Raw genomic sequence first — 17,434 nt, 5'->3', positions numbered from 1 at the left:
ACCACAGAGTACACAGAAGGGATGCGGTCTTTCTTCCACTTGCCTGTTTCTTGACTGATCGCATTCATTCTCTGGGATATGTTTTCTTTCCGTATTAAAAACTGCCACCTGCCGCTCAGTGTATTCTATGTACTGTCAGTTGCTTTAGCTTCCTTGAAAACATACTTGGTCCTCGGGCATAGGTCTTTTAGCTTCCTCTACTCTGGTCAAATGCAGAACAGAAAGAACCATTACTCTAACTTTCTCTAGGGTAAACTTCCATAAGCTTCACTTTCAAGTTATCTGTCTCTTGCTAGGTGATGCTGCAGTAACAGTAAAAATCTGCTGCAACCTCCTGTGCCGTGTGCATGGGGAGGCACTTTAGTCTAACACCGGCCATGCGGCTCTCTCATGCTAAGTAAATAAGGGAAGGGGTTACGCAAAAGCCATAGGTATAGCAAGCAGAATGCTTGCCTTTAAGCCTCCATCCACGTAGGGGTGGCCTCTGGAGTATTGGGTGGACTGAAAAAATTACCTAAATCAGCCATCTGTGTTTGCAGGAATAAAGTAAGGTTGAAGGCTATATAGCACAAGAGCTTCTCCCTGTTGGTCAGATGACTGAGCAGCTCTGGGCCAGTTACTTCATCTCAGCTGCTTTAGTTTCTTTTCAGAAAACGGAAACAGAAATCTCCACTGAGTTAGGATATGAGAAATCAGTGCTTTTGTTCAGGTGAATGCGTTTCTAAAGTGCCATAGATGGTACTATCTTAAATGCATTTGGGTGTTTTTTTTCAGTTTGCATATGGATTGTTTAAATGTTTTAAAATTAATTTTTATTTTCTATGTTTGGGTGTTTTGTTCACATGTATGTCTGTGTACCACGTATGTGCCCTGTGCCTGTGGAGACCAAAAAGGGTATTGCATCCCCTGGAGTTACATATGGTTGTAAGCCTCCAGGTCGGTGCTGGGAACCAAACCTGGGTCATCGGCAAGATTAATAAGTGCTTTAACTGCTGAGCCATCTCCCTAGCCTCTGACTGTATATAAATGTTTTCTGGTTAGTAATTCTAACCTAGATTTAGCCTCATATCAAACAAATAAGTAGAGCAAAACAACAGAATTGGATTTTATTTCTGTCTAGGAATGTTCTGATTTTTGTATAAGATTTTAATGTCTACAATAGCATTTGAATTTTAAGTATTTTATGTTTTACAACCTCCTACTATTGCTGTTATTTACAGTGTTGGATTCAGGGCCTCATGCATGCTAGGCTATCAATCAGTCTACTCTGAGCTACATCCTCAAATTCATCCCGTCTTATATTAATAAGAGAAATGTGTAAATTTCTCCTATATTTATAAGATTCCCAGAGAAACCCTGAAGGATCGTTGGTAGCTTCCCCGGCATTCTGCTGTGATTAGTCTAATGCCTGGACTTGTTCTAGGAGGCATTTCTTGTTGAACCTTAACCTTTGGCTTTAGTGACCTTCAGTGAGCTCTTCTAGGTCTCTTCTTTAGACTGTTGATTCCTGATATTTTTATAAGTTTGAAATCAGAGGGACTCAGTATTTACTGAGTCTTTCAGGAGGGCGTACTGTGGGACCCGCTGTGACACTACACAGTTTCCATCATGAGATGTGTTCTATTGTTGTAGAAAATTGGCTATTAATATTTACTTAATATTTGTACTATTTTATTTATATCGATTATATAATTAATATTTAATGTTTACTGTTAATACTATTAATTTACTATTAATATTTACTATTTTTATGGCAGTTATTATTTAACCTGTTACCATATCAATAAAAACACAGACGCCTGTTAGATGTGGGGCAGATATGAACCCCCTAAGCTACCTTGTTACCTCTCAGCCCCATGCCATTTGCTCTGATAATTCCCAGCTGGACTGCTTCCCATCCGGTATCCCATAAATACTTCCACATGCTTCTCATCTGGGATGCTTCTCTCCATCACTGATCCTCAGAGCAGACTCCTTCTGGCCGTGTGATATTTGTTCACGCTGATCCATGGTGACTCTGCTCTCTCTTTCTCCTCTCCTATCTCTCTCTGTCCCTCATCTCTCTCCCCTCCCCGTGATGCTTCTGTCCTCCAAGCCTTCAAACCTTAGCTCCGCCTACCCCTTGTCTGCCCTGCCCAGGTGTAGGCATTTATTCAGCCAATCAGGGATAATTTGGAGGCAGAGTTACACAGTATCATTTTGGTTATGTGAGGGTTTGCTCTGAGAACAGTAAGAATCTCAGGAGATTAATTAATCTCAATTAATTAAATACAAAGCACCAGATCATGCCATAACATTCTATGCTTTGTTTTGTTCATTAATTTATTTTTGTTGGTTTGTGTGTTTTTTCTTTTGTGGGGCAGGTTGCCAGGGGATGGGGAGATGAGTTGGGATTAGGGTACATAATGTGAAATTTACAAAGAATCAATAAAAGGTTAAGCCCCCCACCCTCCAAAACCCCCAACCCAACCAAAGTAAAAACATCCTGTCCTTCTTAGGTAGTAGAGTTGGGCAACATGAGCTTGTCTCAGATTCCTGTTGCTGTGACAATACAGGTGAGGTAATTTATAAAGGGAAATCTGAGCTCACAGTACCAATGCAAATTTGGTGTTCTGTGGGGCATGTCTGCCTCCCAGACGATGCTGTGGCTTCACATGACAGGAAGACAGAAAAAGCAGCGGGGCACTTAGGCCCCTGCTCACCATCATGATCACCTGCTGACCACTCCCGTACTTAAATTTCAATATAAGAGACTTGGAGGCACAGACCGTACTAGAGCAGTGTGGGAGAGGTCATTCTGAGAGAGCAACAGCAGATGAGGTGAGCCGTGGAGATGTAGTGAGAGGCTCTCAGGACCTGGATGGAGCCGTCCTGTTGCCACACAGAGAGCCCTGCCTTTTCAGTTATTTGGTTGTGTCAGCCAGTCTCTCCTTTTTCTCAAATCAAAGGAGTATTAGCTGTTTAAAGGTGAAATACTACTCGGGTAGATGCATGTCACTTGACATATAAAATTACAGAGCTGTGGAATTTTGCCCGACAGGCAAGCATCTTCCTCGTTGGTAGTAACAGTCACAGATTTGGAATCCAGATTTGGAACCAAAGCTCATCTTCTTTACTGGTGATCTTTTCTTATAGTCTACCTTTCCCGGTTGGCAAGAATGAGGAGACTGGAAACAGAGGAGATGGCACCTCTGGCTTGGAGCACCAAGGACCTTCTTTCCCTCAAAAAGGAATTACTGAGCAGCAAAAGAGAGGCATCCGTATGGTGAAAAGGGTGATGATGTCTTTAGATGGTGAAGATGGACTGGAAGAAATTTATTCCTTCAGGTAGGAAGTGGAGACACCGGCGGCGACTTTGAATCTTTCCACCTGGATTTCCTTGATCAGAGGTCTCCTTAATAATTTTCTTCGTCTGAGCCATTCTTGACTTAGCAGTCATTCTGTAATAAGTGTTCTGAATTTTATTAGAGAAGTCACAAGCTCACCCTTCATCTGCCTTTTATTATTTTGTATGGTTTGCACAGGGTTCTCATTTATTTCCAGACATCTGCCAGCCACTGAAGTTTGGGAGTATGTAGATGCCTTAGAGATGGGGTAGGAGATTTCATTTTTGTTCTAAGCTTGGGGCACAATTTTTGGACCACTCTGTTCATACATTTACAAAACCCATTGTTTTTATTTTTAAGTTCTTTTCCTAGGATATATTGATTATAGGTAATAATTGTTTTGTTGTGTCTTTTTCATTTATGTATGTTATGTCTTTTGACCATTTCACCCCATTCCCCCCTCTTGTCCTCCTTCTTGGTGATCCTGCTGATCCCCTCCTTTTCCCTGTATTCCCCGCCCCCCACTTTTTTTTTTTTTTTTGAGTTTACCCGGTGAGGGCTGTTTATAGGAGCATGGGTGAGAGATTACTTACAGACAGTGACCGATATACCAGGGGTTATGCTCCTGAAGAAAATGCCTCTTCTTTACCACACCAAAAAAAGAAAATATCTCTTCCTTCCTTATAAACAGTTAACTGCCTATAAATCTTCTGGGAGGGGGGGACTTGCAGCCCCTAACCCCCCCACCCCCTGCAGTTTGATAACAGGCCCAGTCTTGTGTGACTGTAAGACAGCGTTCTGCAACATTCCACTCTTCCCCTGCCTTTTACGTTTTTTCTGAGCCGTCTTCTACAGTGCTCCCTGAGCCTTGTTAGGGCCTAATGTAGCTGTCCCTCTGAGGGCTGAACGTCCAAGCACCTACTCTTAGCACTTGGACCAGTTGCAGTCCTACCCGTAGTCATTGCCACCTACGACAAAAAGATTTTCTGACCGAAGCTGACATAGCACCACTAATCCAGGCACGAAAACATCAGTGTTAAGAAGTCAATTTGAAGGAGCTATCTGGAGAGGTAGCTCAGTGGTTAAGGGTACTTCCTGCCCTTCAAAAGGTCCTGAGTGTGTCCTCGTATGCATATACCCAAACACAGACACAGTCACAGACACACAATTATTAGAAGAGGGACGTCATGTCCATTTAGCAAAACACTGGTGGCTTCTCTTGCTAGGGCCTCTGCCCTCTATTGCCATGGGCTTTTGACTACGTTTGCACTACTAAATGTGCTCTTTTTCTGTTGACTGGACCTTACCTTCAAGCATGGGGGTTTGGTTGCCATAATAGTCTTGCTTCTGTTACACTCGTGGGCCTGTTGGGTTGGTACTGCAGTACCCAGAGACCATATGGTGGATGGTAAGACTGTTCGTGACAGTTCTCCCAGCAGTCTGCATAGCACCTTGCAGTACTGGGAAAGTGAGACAGTGGAGGACAAGCTTCGAGCTCAGCGCTGGCGTCCTCTCTATGCTCAGCAACCAAAGCACACGGTGCCTTCTGCAATAGGGTCTTGCCACCCAGTTCTGTTGTGCAGCACACAGTGGTGGCAAAAGCCCTATTGTTTGGGGGATCTCGGGAGTTTCCCTTACCAGGAACTCACACTAGTAATCTGCCTGGGGGATTTGGTAATCTGTGACTTCTGGGACAGCTTTATCACCCAAACAGGAGACCTGGACCTCCCCACTCAGACTCTTAAAAGTCCTGTCTTCTAATTAGCTTACAGAGCAGCAGGTTTCCTGATGTCTCATTAGAAAGACTTTTAGAAATTTTTAAAAAATTTTATTTATAGTGTGTTTTGCCTGCACATATGTAGGTCCACATGCATGGCCCTTCCCCACAGAAGACAAAAGAAGGCATTGGATCTCCTTGAACTGGAGTTACAAATGGTTGTGAGCCACCATGTGGGTGGTTAGGAATTGAACAAGGGTCCTCTGCAAGAGCAGCCAGTACTCTCACTCCCTGAGCTGTCTCTCCAGCCTTCTTAGAGCTTTTCATGCATTGTTAGTTTGGGTTGACTCTCCCATCTCTTTGCCAACCATCTCTACTTTAAACATTTCCGCCTCTAGTGTTTATCTTTCCATCTTCATATTATATGTCTTGATTTATTCACACACACACACACACACACACACACACAAACACACACAGAGAGGAGATGTAAACTCATTTCTCACATATACAGACATATATAAAATTTAGAGGTGGGCTGAATACATTGCTCAATGGTTAGAGTACTGGCTGCTCTTCTGGAGGATGTGGGTATAATTCCCAGCATCCGCATGGTGTCCCACACCTGTCTGTAACTCCAGTTCCAGGGGACCTGACAACCTCACACATGCATACATGCAGACAAAACAACAATGCACATAAAAATAATATAAATAAAAATTAGAAGCCAGGATCCATCTGTGAGTGAATATGTATTTATCTTTCAAATAAGTTATTTCACGTAATGTACTTTTCAATACTGTTCACTTTCTTGCAGATTTTATAATTTTCTTTAAAGGTGAATAAAATTCTCTTGTGCATGTATGCTACATTTTCATTATCCATTCGTAAGTTGATGGTCATGTAGGCTGGTTCCTTTCCTTACAGTTGGGACTAGAATAGCAATCAACACGATGTGCATGTATCTCTGTCGTAGGCTGCAGAGTCCTTTGGGCCCAGGCATGATGTAGCTGTGTATTTCCTAACCTCCACATTAGTTTCTGTAGTGGTTGTACCAGCATGAACCATTGTCAATTATGAAAAATGGTGTCATGTTGGAGACTGTCATTGTTCCTTTACTTTCTGATACAGGTTTTGGAGAGCATCATGGGAAGGTATAATACAGATTTTTATTTGGGGCTTTTTTTTTTTTTCCCTGACTTTAGATCATTAAATAGTTTGACCAAGTCCTGTTACAACAAATAAACAAACAGAACCCCTCTCTTATAGCTGTAAATAACCCAAACACCCAAAGTCCAAGCTCAAATGTAAAGAATTCAAAGCAGTATCATTACGATATTGGTTTTATGAAGGGAGAACGTTCATCTTGGTGTTGATAAGGCAAATGATTTTTTAAAGAATGAAATCCCTGGCCAGGGGGTTGTGGCATATGCCTTTAAGAGGCAGGGGACAGATGTCCAGTCTGGTCTACAGAGTGAGTTCTAGGACAGGCAAGGCTACACAGTGAAACCCTGTCTTGAAAAACAAACAAACAATGAAATCCCTGAAGTACCATTAACAATAAAAGAAACTGCTTTTACCATCTCTCCATAGATACTGTGGGAGAGACCATCTCTGTTATCTGTATTATTCCTGGTTAGAGTTGGATACACACTTATTTTGAGCAAAGAATCTGGGAGGTTTATATTGGATGTATTGTCACTGGTCTGAAGAGTCAAACTGTGGTTATGCAATAGTTTGTGCATTCAGACTCTCGGGGACAATGCTGCCTTTGTTTAGGAATTAATTCCATTCATCTGTTGATAACAAATTGCAGGAGTATAAACAAAGTTCTCAGTTGAAGTAGGTCAGCAATTGGCATTTTTATGCGTAGCAACAGTCTACATCTGTTTTTTTTGCAGCTACAGTTTTTAAGTATTTCTGGAGATCTGTAATTGACAAGAAATACATCCTGATTTTGTGAATATGGAAACCCCTGAAATTATCAATAAATTGGAATGAAATTATGATTTTCCAAAGGGTCATCAAAGAAGTTAGCAAGGAATCCTATTAAGTGAAACATCTCAACATACTGTGTGTTCTTGACACACTGTGTATAGATGTGTGTTAAGTTGTTAAGTTGTTAAGTGTCTATATGTGTGTTAAGTTGTTTTTCTCTGAACTTTGGGAATACATGCCTTAAGCTAACATGTTATGAGCTAGTACAAATTTACCATTTGAAAATTATCTCCTTTTCCCCTCAGCAAGCAGATAAATTATTGACTGTGTATGTCTTAGTACTTTAAACTCGTTTGATTTTGGGACTTCCACGTAGAGCTTTGTCATTCAAATACAGTGACTATTTTTAGTTACGTCGATTATAAATAAGTGGATTTTCAAAATTAGTTTCTCTGACACTGTACGTACATGATCTTTGTCCTGGTGATATAGAAATAAAAACTAAGAGAAGAGACTGACCTTTCAGGCAAAATTTTTAATTGGAAAGAAACAGGATGTGGGAACTTACATAAAACAATTAAAAAAATTCTCCTGGTGCAAATCCATACCTCATGATGGTTGCCATGGATGGACTAATAATGTCTCACGAGACAGCTTAGACCTGGTGCAGACATAGTCAGTCTTTACAAACCCATAGTCAAGGTGTACTATGAAATTGGGAAGCAGGCAGAACAGCTTCTGATGCTGTAACATGGTTTTGAGGATTGGACTCTGCTGAGGCCTCTCTGCCTCTCACTTGGTGGGTAATGTAAGGTAGTTTTCTACCACTTCATAGATTCTTCTTTCATCTGTACCAAGGACATCAGCCATAAGGCCTGGACTGCACACTTTGTGTATATTAGACTATTAATTCTTTTACTCTTTGTCTTAATGAGTGATTCAAATTCCACCTCTCCTATAGCCCTTTGTTGTGTTTGTTTGGGAGAAGATAAAACTAGACTTGAATTTCACCTTTTTTGTTTTGTTTTTTCAAGACAGGGTTTCTCTGTGTAGTCCTGTCTGTCTTGGAACTCACTTTGTAGTTCAGACTGGCCTCAAACTCAGATCTGCCTGTCTCTGCCTCCTGAGTGCTGGGATTAAAGGTGTGTGCCATCACACCTGGCTAAATTTCACCTTTGGTTAAGTGAAGCATTGCTCTGTTACATTTATCTTCTTTCTGCCCTTCTCCCATTAAAAACAAAAAACAAAAAACCTGTATAGTTTGTATAGTTTCCTACTTTACATAAAGACCAAGAGATTACTGATTCCTTTATCCCCTTGGTGGTAGTATTTATGTAACTCTGTCTGTGGTGCACATATAAAAACATCATGTCTTTTATTTAGGGGAATCTGCATTGACTGATGGATCATGCTCAGTGGTGCTGTAGACTGGGTGCCCTGCCTGGTGATCGCAGAGTGGGGCTCGTACTCTCCTGTCTGATGTTTTCTGGGAGTGTGTGAGCACCTTACATTGTGTGCCAACTCATTGGTGAATGTGCTTTTCTCTTCTCCTCAAAGGTTTCCTTGGTCCAGAATAAGTGGTAGAAATCACTGGGAGAGATGAAAGAAATCCTTGACTAGATGAGGGCAGAGCAGTTCCTTTTCTCATGACAGGAAAGTGACTGGAGTTCTACTACCTTACAAGCCAGCTAGCTCACTTGTCTCTGGCTCCTTCCCAACCATGGTTGCCATTTTCCTGCCCCCCACCCTCTAGCTGTTTCTTTCTCTCTCTCTCTCTCTCTCTTTTTTTTTTTTTTCCTTTTCATGACAAAGCCCTGGCACTCACTTTGTAAACCAGGCTTATTAGATCTACCTGACTGACTTCCGAGTGCTGCTATTAAAGAGATGCTCACCACACCCTGAAACAGGCGGATTTTTAAAAAGGGAGTCAGGGACTGATCCCGATTGATTTGCTAACGTAGCTGAGCAAACGGATACTCAGTAGGAAGGCAGAGGGTATGCATGTAGCAGTGACCACTACGGAACTCCAGTCATTGAGGCAAGCTCTACTGGTGTTAGCGAAAACCCTGCCATCTCAATGTAGCACACCTCCGACACTCAGAGGCTCACTGGCCAAGACTGGCCTCCACCCTGAGCTACAACAGTGTGTACTGTTTCTCTATTTTGACAATCAACACGAGCTCACTTTCTATTCTAGTGAAATAAGTAAACCATCTAGTCCAAATTAACATTTGAAAATTGTGTCTTTCATGATGTGTTTTCCTTTATTAAGTGAGAGTCTACGGCAGCTGTGTGTCTTTAAGAAGCTTGAGAGGCGTTCCATGCCCTGGCCCTGCCAGCTGACCATCGGCCCCAACTTGTCTATAAAGATTGTAGCTTATAAATCGGTAGGTGGTAAATGCATGTTTTTTTAAAAAGCAGTGTTCCCGGGTAGATAAATAGGCTTATGTAAGAAGCTGACAATCCATGTGTGAGTTATTCAGGGTATAATTGCTGCCTCGCTAGCTGTTCTTCCTTTTGATTTAATCTCTGGATAGCTTTTCATCTAAAAGGCACAAGGGGAGAATTGTTTATAATACGGCTTAATTCCCTCCTCTTCCTCTTTTGCTGAGTTGATAATTGATTGTTAATCAGGAATTCAGGCCTTTGTCTCTTTTTCTTTTAGAAGGAAGAAAATGTGATGGATTAACTTGTCATAGCAGGGATGTTGATAATTCACTAGAGTTATGTGTAAAGCGTGGAGACATGGTCATACCTAATTCACCCATCCAATAGTACTAGCACCTATAGGATGTAAAAAAATGTTGACTTGTAGCTAGGCATGGTGGCACATGCCTTTAATCCTAGCACTCAGAGAGGCAGAGGCAGGCAGATCACTGTGAGTTCAAGGCCAGCCTGATCTACAGAGCAAGTCTGGGACAGCCAAGGCTGCCTGGAAAACAGAGAAATCCTGTAACAACAACAACAAAAAAGTTGACTTGTTAGTGTCAGGTTGCGTGTCATTACTCACATGCATTTTTACAGCATAGGTCACTTTGAAAAGTCACTCGCCTTCGGCAGTTATTTCAATCCCAGTCTGAGCGGAAATCTGATCTACACTTCAGTATAATTTTGTTTGCTTCTCCCCCTCCTTTAAATGTATGCTGAAAATATAATTAAATCTGAGAAATAAATATACAGACATATTTTTGTATGTCTGAGAACTTAATACCCAAACATATCATGAGAACCGTGGAGGTAATTTTGAGTTATTTTGGTTTCTACCAAGGCCAGAAGAGTGCTCTGTCAATGTCTCATTTTTTTCAGTTTCCTTTGTTGGCTTCTCCCTTTCTTTTTGGCTGTGGTAAAATGAACGGTCCCTCATTATTAGGCAATTTGAGGGTTTTTCTATAGGAAGTGTGTATTATTCAGAAATCAATATGTGCCTATAGATTACCAAAGGAGAAAAGGGGAGTATAGAGACAGTTTGAAGGTATTCCCCTTTGAATTGAATTCAAATGCACATAACAGGAAAGAAGAGGCTTAAATGCTCTAGCTAGAGTAATTGTTCAGAGGGTATGTTAGATTTCTATTTTCTGCCAGTCAGTATCCTGTCTATTCTTATTTTCCCTTTATCTGTCTTTTGAAATTAGATTGTACAGGAGACAGTTAAAAAGAGTTGGATAGTTGTGGATGCCAGAACCCTAAAGAAGGAAGATCTACAGAAAGAAACTGTGTATTGCTTAAATGACGATGACGAAACTGAGGTTTCCAAAGAGGACACCATTCAAGGTGTGTTAACAAGTGACTGCACTCCTGTCCAGGAAAGGTTTGCTCTTGGGGGCTGGGAGGCCGCATAGGTTGTCCACCTAGAAGTGGTCCTTTGAGTTCCAGATGTGCAGCGGAGGTGAGACACTGGTTCCTCTAGGTCAGTGGGGAACTCGGGCTCCTGGGAAGGACCTGTGTGCTTGAGCCTTCTAAATTTAAATGTGCCAGGTGTCAGGACTTGCACTTGGCTTTATTCTAATGTGCAGATTCACTCCCTGGGAGGACGCTTACAAAGCAGCTGAAGCAGCTTTCCCCCAAGTGTCAGGATTCAGGTTTTATATCCTACCGGCTATGCTCACTTAGGGGAAAAGATTATTTGTGATTGTTGTCATGGCTTATACACACAAGGCTCTTTAAAGCTCTGCTAAATATACCCCACCCATTTGGCTTAAATAGTATGTTTAGATGGCATCTTTATCCAGAAGGACTTGGAAACTAGCTGAGAATATCTGAATATTCAAGAACTCAAATCCTCAGATGCCAAATGATGCTTAAGATGGCAGCCAGGGTGCTTAGAGCAACTTATTACCAGGGTATGCACTACTTAGTATAGTTTTAATTTCCCAGTCCTGGAAAAAAAATGCACGTATGGTGTTGTATCTCACTGCATGTATTTAAGTCTGAGGGAGTGGGAGAGTTTGAAGCTTCGAGTGGATTGAACTATATGCAGAATATAATTAATACTTTACAAGGACCCTGAGTAAGGACTAGGCCAGGCTCAAGGGGCTGTGGTGTGTCATAAGTGGCAGCCTATATTTTCTCTTAATTTTCACAACCTAACGAAGCAGACACTGTTGCTGTTTCTGTTTTACACAGAAGGATTGTAGTAGTTACTTTTCTTATTGCTTTGACAAAAGCAGCTTAAGACAGGAGAGGTTTGTTTTGGCTCAGGGTTTGAGGGTCCCACCTACCAGGCAGGGAAGAGAGGTGTGAGGCCACTGGCTTGCATTGTGTCTGCAGTCAGAAAATTAGAGCCCAGCTCATTTTCTCCCTTTTGTTCAGTCCTGGAGCCCAGCCCATGAGGTGCTGCCATCCACATTCAGGGTGGGTTTCCTCACCGCAGCTAACCCAGCGTTGGAACTTTGTCACAGGTGCATCCAGGTGTGTTTCCATGGTGATTCCAAATCCCATCAAGTAGATAATCAAGATTGGACCAAAGCGGGAAGACATTCATTAACAGGAAGTCACACAGTAGCTGCGCACGGGCACAGAGTTAGGTCTGGAGCTGCCTTCCTCCAGAGTCTGTGCTCCTCCATACTGTTCAGAACTAGGACCAATGCTAGACTCAAGAGTTTATGCATGATTTTAAAAGCAAATGGAGCCATTGATGGTTAAGGAGATTGGTCGGTAGTGTTTAGGAGTGTTCTGTTAGGGACGTAAGTGTGACAGCTCATTAGAAAGAGGAGGGACTAGAGGCGAGGGGGCCAGTTCTTGGAGTTGTTGCAAGAAAACTCTATTATGTGGGACAAAAATCTTTTTGTGGGGGGTACAGTTGAAGGGGAAGTGTTATACGCTCTCTGGGTCGTGGAGTATGGAAGCTCTTCTGTTCTCCATTACCCCTTTACACTTAGGCACTGCCTTCCTTTGCCTGTCCCCCATTGTCTGTTCACTAATGTGTGTGTTGTCCTCTTTCTTACCTACAGGATCTAGTAGATACAAGTGAGCCAAAGACTATGTGTACTGTAGAGTCTGTTCTTTACTCCCTGCCTTGTAGAAAAGTTACTCGCACTTTAAGTAGAAGAGCCAGAAAACAGGCAGTCTTAACACTTTTAAGATACTGTTAATTCAAATAAGAAAATGATTGATGATAAGAAAAATTTAGAAAAAAATACTTGGCTTAGGGTCTGGGGGATGGCTTGGTGAGTAAAATCTGCTGTGCACGCAGGCATGGGCTGGGCGTGGTGGCCCATGTCTTTAATCCCAACACTTGGGAGGGAGAGGCTGGTGGCTCTCTTGAGTTTGAGGTCAGCCTGGTCTACATAGTCAGTTCCAGGACAACTGGGGCTACACAGAGAAACCCTGTCTTGAAAAACCAAAAATGAACAAATAAATCCAGCCAGGCGTGTCAGTACACAACACCTGTGACCCCAGTGCTGGGGTCATGGAGACAGGGGGATCCCTGGGGTTTGCCTGCCAGTCAGCCTTCCTGAAATGGAGGGCCCCTGGCTCGGTGAGAAGCTCTGTCTGAAAAAGAAGGTGGAGAACACAAAGGAAGGCGTATGACGTCAACCTCTGGCCTGTACACGGACTCCCAAGTGAGCATACCTGCATGCGCACACGCACACACGTGTGTATAGCCTCTCCTCCCTGCATACAAGTGACTGGGGAAGAAAAAGAAAACTGTTTGGTTTAGATGCCACTTTCTTCATCATGTGCCACGCGTTTCCCTTTTGAGTTTTGTATTGGAATTTTTGAATCCATTTTCATCTTTAAAAAAAAAAAAAGCCATGCATGAAAACTGAAATTGCTGTCTTCCTTATTAACTCCATGACCCCAGCAGCCTAACAGGAACGAGCAGACACTGGGCCACAGAATCTTCCTTGGTTCTCCCATGTCCCTTGGGTTTTGATGATCCTTGCTGCAGTCCCATGGAAGAGACGCTGGGCACTGCAGGAGTGCAGCCTTCCGGAGAGCAGATGCAGTAAACAGGGTCAGGGTTTTTGCTTTTTGGTTTTTTTCACTGGGCTGGGGGGTGGGGCGGGGGAGAGCATATGAACCTGCATTTACCCAACGTAACACACTGAAAATAAAAACAACCAAACTCTAGTAATAGGATAAATTCACATCCGGAAAAGTGTAGAGCTTGTCAATCGTATGCTTTTAAATGGAGTTTGGCTTCAGTTAGGTGGTGGAAGGTTTGTCTATTTTGAGCATGTGTGTTTGGATGTTTTGTTCTGAAGATTTCCGGTGGGCCATTTTCTCTGTGGTTCTCTGGGTTTCTGAATAAATGTGCTAAACGTGCTTTTGATTATGTTTACAACTCATGCTTGTTCTGTAGTCAACTCGGTTGTCTTCAGAGGATAAGTGATGTGCTCTGTCTGCGACAGTCTTCTCCCGTGCTGGGTAGTCATTAAGGTAACTAGATGGCAGAAGCTGCAGGTTTAAAAATGTAATCAGGCTTTAATCATCTGTATGTGGCATGCGGCTTGTTTCTGCCTCTGCTTTCCCCTCCGTTCGTCACAGGGGCAATGATTTGTTCCCAGGGAGCAGAAGAAACTGGCTCTGGAGTTCATGTGTTGTTGATGTATGCGCAGCTTGTTTCAGACCCCATAAGCCTAACAGGTGCTCTGCTCTCGTTCTCCAGGTTTCCGCTACGGAAGCGATATAGTGCCTTTCTCTAAAGTGGATGAGGAACAAATGAAATATAAATCGGAGGGGAAGTGCTTCTCTGTTTTAGGATTCTGTAGATCTTCTCAGGTACAGCAGCCACTCTGCCGTGGTGGACAAAATGCATGCCTTGAGCTTTTGATTGGTTGTTTTATTTACAGCTCATACTGACTTCTCACTCACTCTTCTAAAATGTAGAATGTTAATTTGTGTGGTGTGTGGATGTTTGTATGCATGTATCCATATGTGTGTGGAGGTGAGGGGACAGTCTCAGGTGTGTATTCCTCAGGCACTATCCAACGACTTTTTGGAACAGGGTCTTTCAATGTCCTGGTACTTGTCAAGTTGGCTTGGCTGGCTGGTCAGTGAGCCCCAGGGCTCTACCTGTCTCCTCACAGTGCCAGGATTGCAAGCATATGGCACCACAGCAGGCTTTTTTAGAGTATTGGTTCTGGGCCTTGAACGCATGTCTCCATGTTTGGAGTTTGAGCTGTCTCCCCAGCCCATCATCTTTGATATCTGAAAAGAAAACCCAAGATTTAGAAAATAAGCATAAATCAGAAGAGTAGGTTCACAAAGTCACTTCCTCACTACTTGGTTCTTGACAGTTGTTTTGCTTACTAAAGCTTTTATAGATAAGGAGTCTACCTGAGGTTTGAACATCAGTTAAATCTTAGGATAGCATTTCTCTATTTTTAACATTTTTAAAAGAATAATTTTTTTACTATGTGTGTGTCTCTGTGGCTGTGCGTGGGCATATGTACATGAGTGCAGAGGATCAGGAGGGCAGAGGAGTCAGGTCCCCCTACAGCTGGAGTTACAGGCAGTTGTGGGTCACTCAGGTCCTCCATAAGAGAGGGATGTGCTTAGCCGCTGAGCCATCGCCACGCTCCGGAATATCATTGATTTATGAGTGATCACCTTTTCCTTCAATTTCTGGTGTAGGGTTCTAGGATCTGAACCTTGTCTGTAAGTCACATGAATTTTAGGCACTAAAGTGCAGATTCATGAAGTAGACACAAGGGGAAGTACAGCAGTCTACCATGGGATCCATACTCTCCTAGGAAGCATTGCTCAAAGATTCGCAGAGATCTCAGGTTCACTGTTCTTGGGGTAGACTGCAAATTGATGACCATAGTTTATTATTATTATTTTTTGGTGTCTTGAGAGAAGGTTTCTCTGTGCAGCCTTGGCTGTCCTAGACTTTGTAGACCAGGCTGGCCTTGAACTCACAAAGATCTGCCTGCCCCTGCTCTCAGAGTGCTGGGCATGCGCCACCATGTCCAATTGGATGAAGAGATTTTTAATGGAGAACTCATGTGGGAATTATAATGGAAATAAATACTATCCAGTAGTCTGTGTTTGTGTAGCTGTAGCACACAAGCCTTATGTACTTCAGTGTTAGGTTAATTCAGTGAGGCTTAGGAGACTTGCTTCTATGATTACCCATACTGTTACAAGTATCTTCAAATCATACAAGCCAAGGCCTGGAGAGATGACTCGGCAGTTAAGAACATGAACAACTCTGCCAGAGGACTGAATTTGGCTCCCAATTGCCCATTATTCCAGTTCAGGGGGATCTGGCGCCCTCTTCTGGTCTTCAGGGGCATGCGTATACATGGCATACATTTACACCCACACAAATAAATCTTTAAAAAACAAACAAAACAAACCTCTTTAAGCCAAAAAGTGGGCAGACCTACCTAAAATCTCTAATGTACCGAAATGGTATGTACTAAGTGAGCATGACTACTCTTTGGAAGTTTAGAGAATCCTAAAGTTATTTCCATTGCAAAGTATGTAAAGTTAAAACTTACGATTATTAATGGCAATACTTATAATCTTGAGTGAAACTAATCTTATTTAGACAATTTGTGGAACCTGTCTCCCCTTTAAAAAAGATCTATTTTTATTTTTTACTTTGACGTGCATGGGTGTTTGTCTGCGTGTATAATTGTGTACCATGTGCATGAAGTGCCTGCAGAGACCCAGAGATGGTTCTGGGTCACTGGAACTGGAGTTACGGATGTGAGCTGCCATGTAGGTGCTGGGATTTGGACCTGGATCCTCTGGAAGAGCAATCAGGGCTTTCAATCACTGAGCCATCTTTCCAGCCCTTCTCTCCCTTTTTTGGAGACAGATTTCAGTGTGTATTCTTAGTTGGCCTAGAACTTGTTATGAGACCAGGCTGGCCTTGAACTCAAAGAGATCTATCTGCTTCTGCATTCCAGTTTCTGGGATTAAAGATGTGTATCACCATATCTCTCTGAAACTGCCCTTTTTGCCTGTGTTTAGATAGACAGACAAGCCCCTTACCCCATACATCTTTAGTATAATTCAGAATTGTAAATTCTGAAGTTACCTGTTCTAGGCTGGAAGTGAGGACCTATTTTAGCTAAATAACAAAGAAAAACAGGATGAACAGTGTAAAAAAGATACATATTTCTTTTTAAAAGATTTACTAACTTCAAATTTTACTTTTAAAATCATTAAGTGCTTTCTAAATCAACTTTTTAACTTCTAAATCATTTTTATTTTATTGATTTTGCTTTTGAAGGAGGCAAGTACTTTTGTTCAAGTCTGGGCTTAAGAAAATGGGCAGAGACTGTCCATCTCAAAGAGAAGAATCCCCCTGTTCCCCAAAGTCAAAGAAGAGTCTCACAGGTTTCCTGAGATGGGATGACCCCAGGCGTCACAGATTCAGACGTATCATTTGCTCTTCAACCAGCAGCCAGGCAGGGCCACACTCAGCTTTGTCTTAAAGTTCTGTCTCAGTCAAATATCATGAAAATATTATAGTTATAACTACCCTTCAGTGAGTAATTACAGTGTTCCAGGCAATGTAAGCACTTGATAAAAATTCTCAGTTATTATTACCCCCTCAGGCATGTACTATTGTATGCATTTTTTTAGATAGGAAAATGAGGATAAGCCTCATTATGTAACTAGCCCGCCATCTTTTTATCTTTATTTATTTATTTATTTTTACCCTTTTCCCAAAATGTTTATTTAGTGCCCACTGTGTGCCAAATGCTAACTGAACAGATTAGAGTGGTGCGGCTGAGAAAGAGGTCTCGGGGCCTCTGCTTTTGGGACGACCTGAGCCCGACATCTTACAGTGCAATGAGAGTGGACACGGATTTTGCCGTCATTTAGTGGCACACTCGCCCTGTGAACTAGCATGGTTCTGAACGGCCCACCATACATACCTGCTTTCATGCATTACCCTAACCAGAGACCACAAGGTGCTAAACGTAGTATTTGCCCTGGGGGATATGACAAGATACAGACAGGCCCCTTTCAACAGGCCGGTGCTTCT

General features: G+C 42.4%; 1 protein-coding gene and 1 non-coding gene across 2 annotated transcripts in view; one reads left to right on the top strand and one right to left on the bottom strand.

Moving 5' to 3' along the window:
• Xrcc5 (X-ray repair cross complementing 5) overlaps positions 1-17,434 on the top strand; it is an 86,678-nt gene that overhangs the window by 8,251 nt on the left and 60,993 nt on the right. Inside the window, exons 6-9 of the mRNA XM_055616896.1 lie at positions 3,136-3,327; positions 9,254-9,368; positions 10,614-10,752; positions 14,093-14,205. Coding sequence (XP_055472871.1) covers positions 3,136-3,327; positions 9,254-9,368; positions 10,614-10,752; positions 14,093-14,205 — 559 coding nt within the window. The remainder of the gene's footprint in view (positions 1-3,135; positions 3,328-9,253; positions 9,369-10,613; positions 10,753-14,092; positions 14,206-17,434) is intronic.
• Positions 8,981-9,133, bottom strand: LOC129684073 (small nucleolar RNA SNORA62/SNORA6 family). The gene has a single exon (XR_008721263.1). It is a non-coding gene; the product is annotated as a small nucleolar RNA SNORA62/SNORA6 family (small nucleolar RNA).

This window comes from Psammomys obesus, unplaced genomic scaffold (assembly GCF_907164565.1).
Source record: "Psammomys obesus unplaced genomic scaffold, mPsaObe1.curated_primary_1811, whole genome shotgun sequence".
NCBI lineage: Eukaryota > Metazoa > Chordata > Mammalia > Rodentia > Muridae > Psammomys > Psammomys obesus.
Note: the sequence above shows the minus strand (reverse complement) of the source record. Positions and strands in the feature narration are given on the sequence as shown.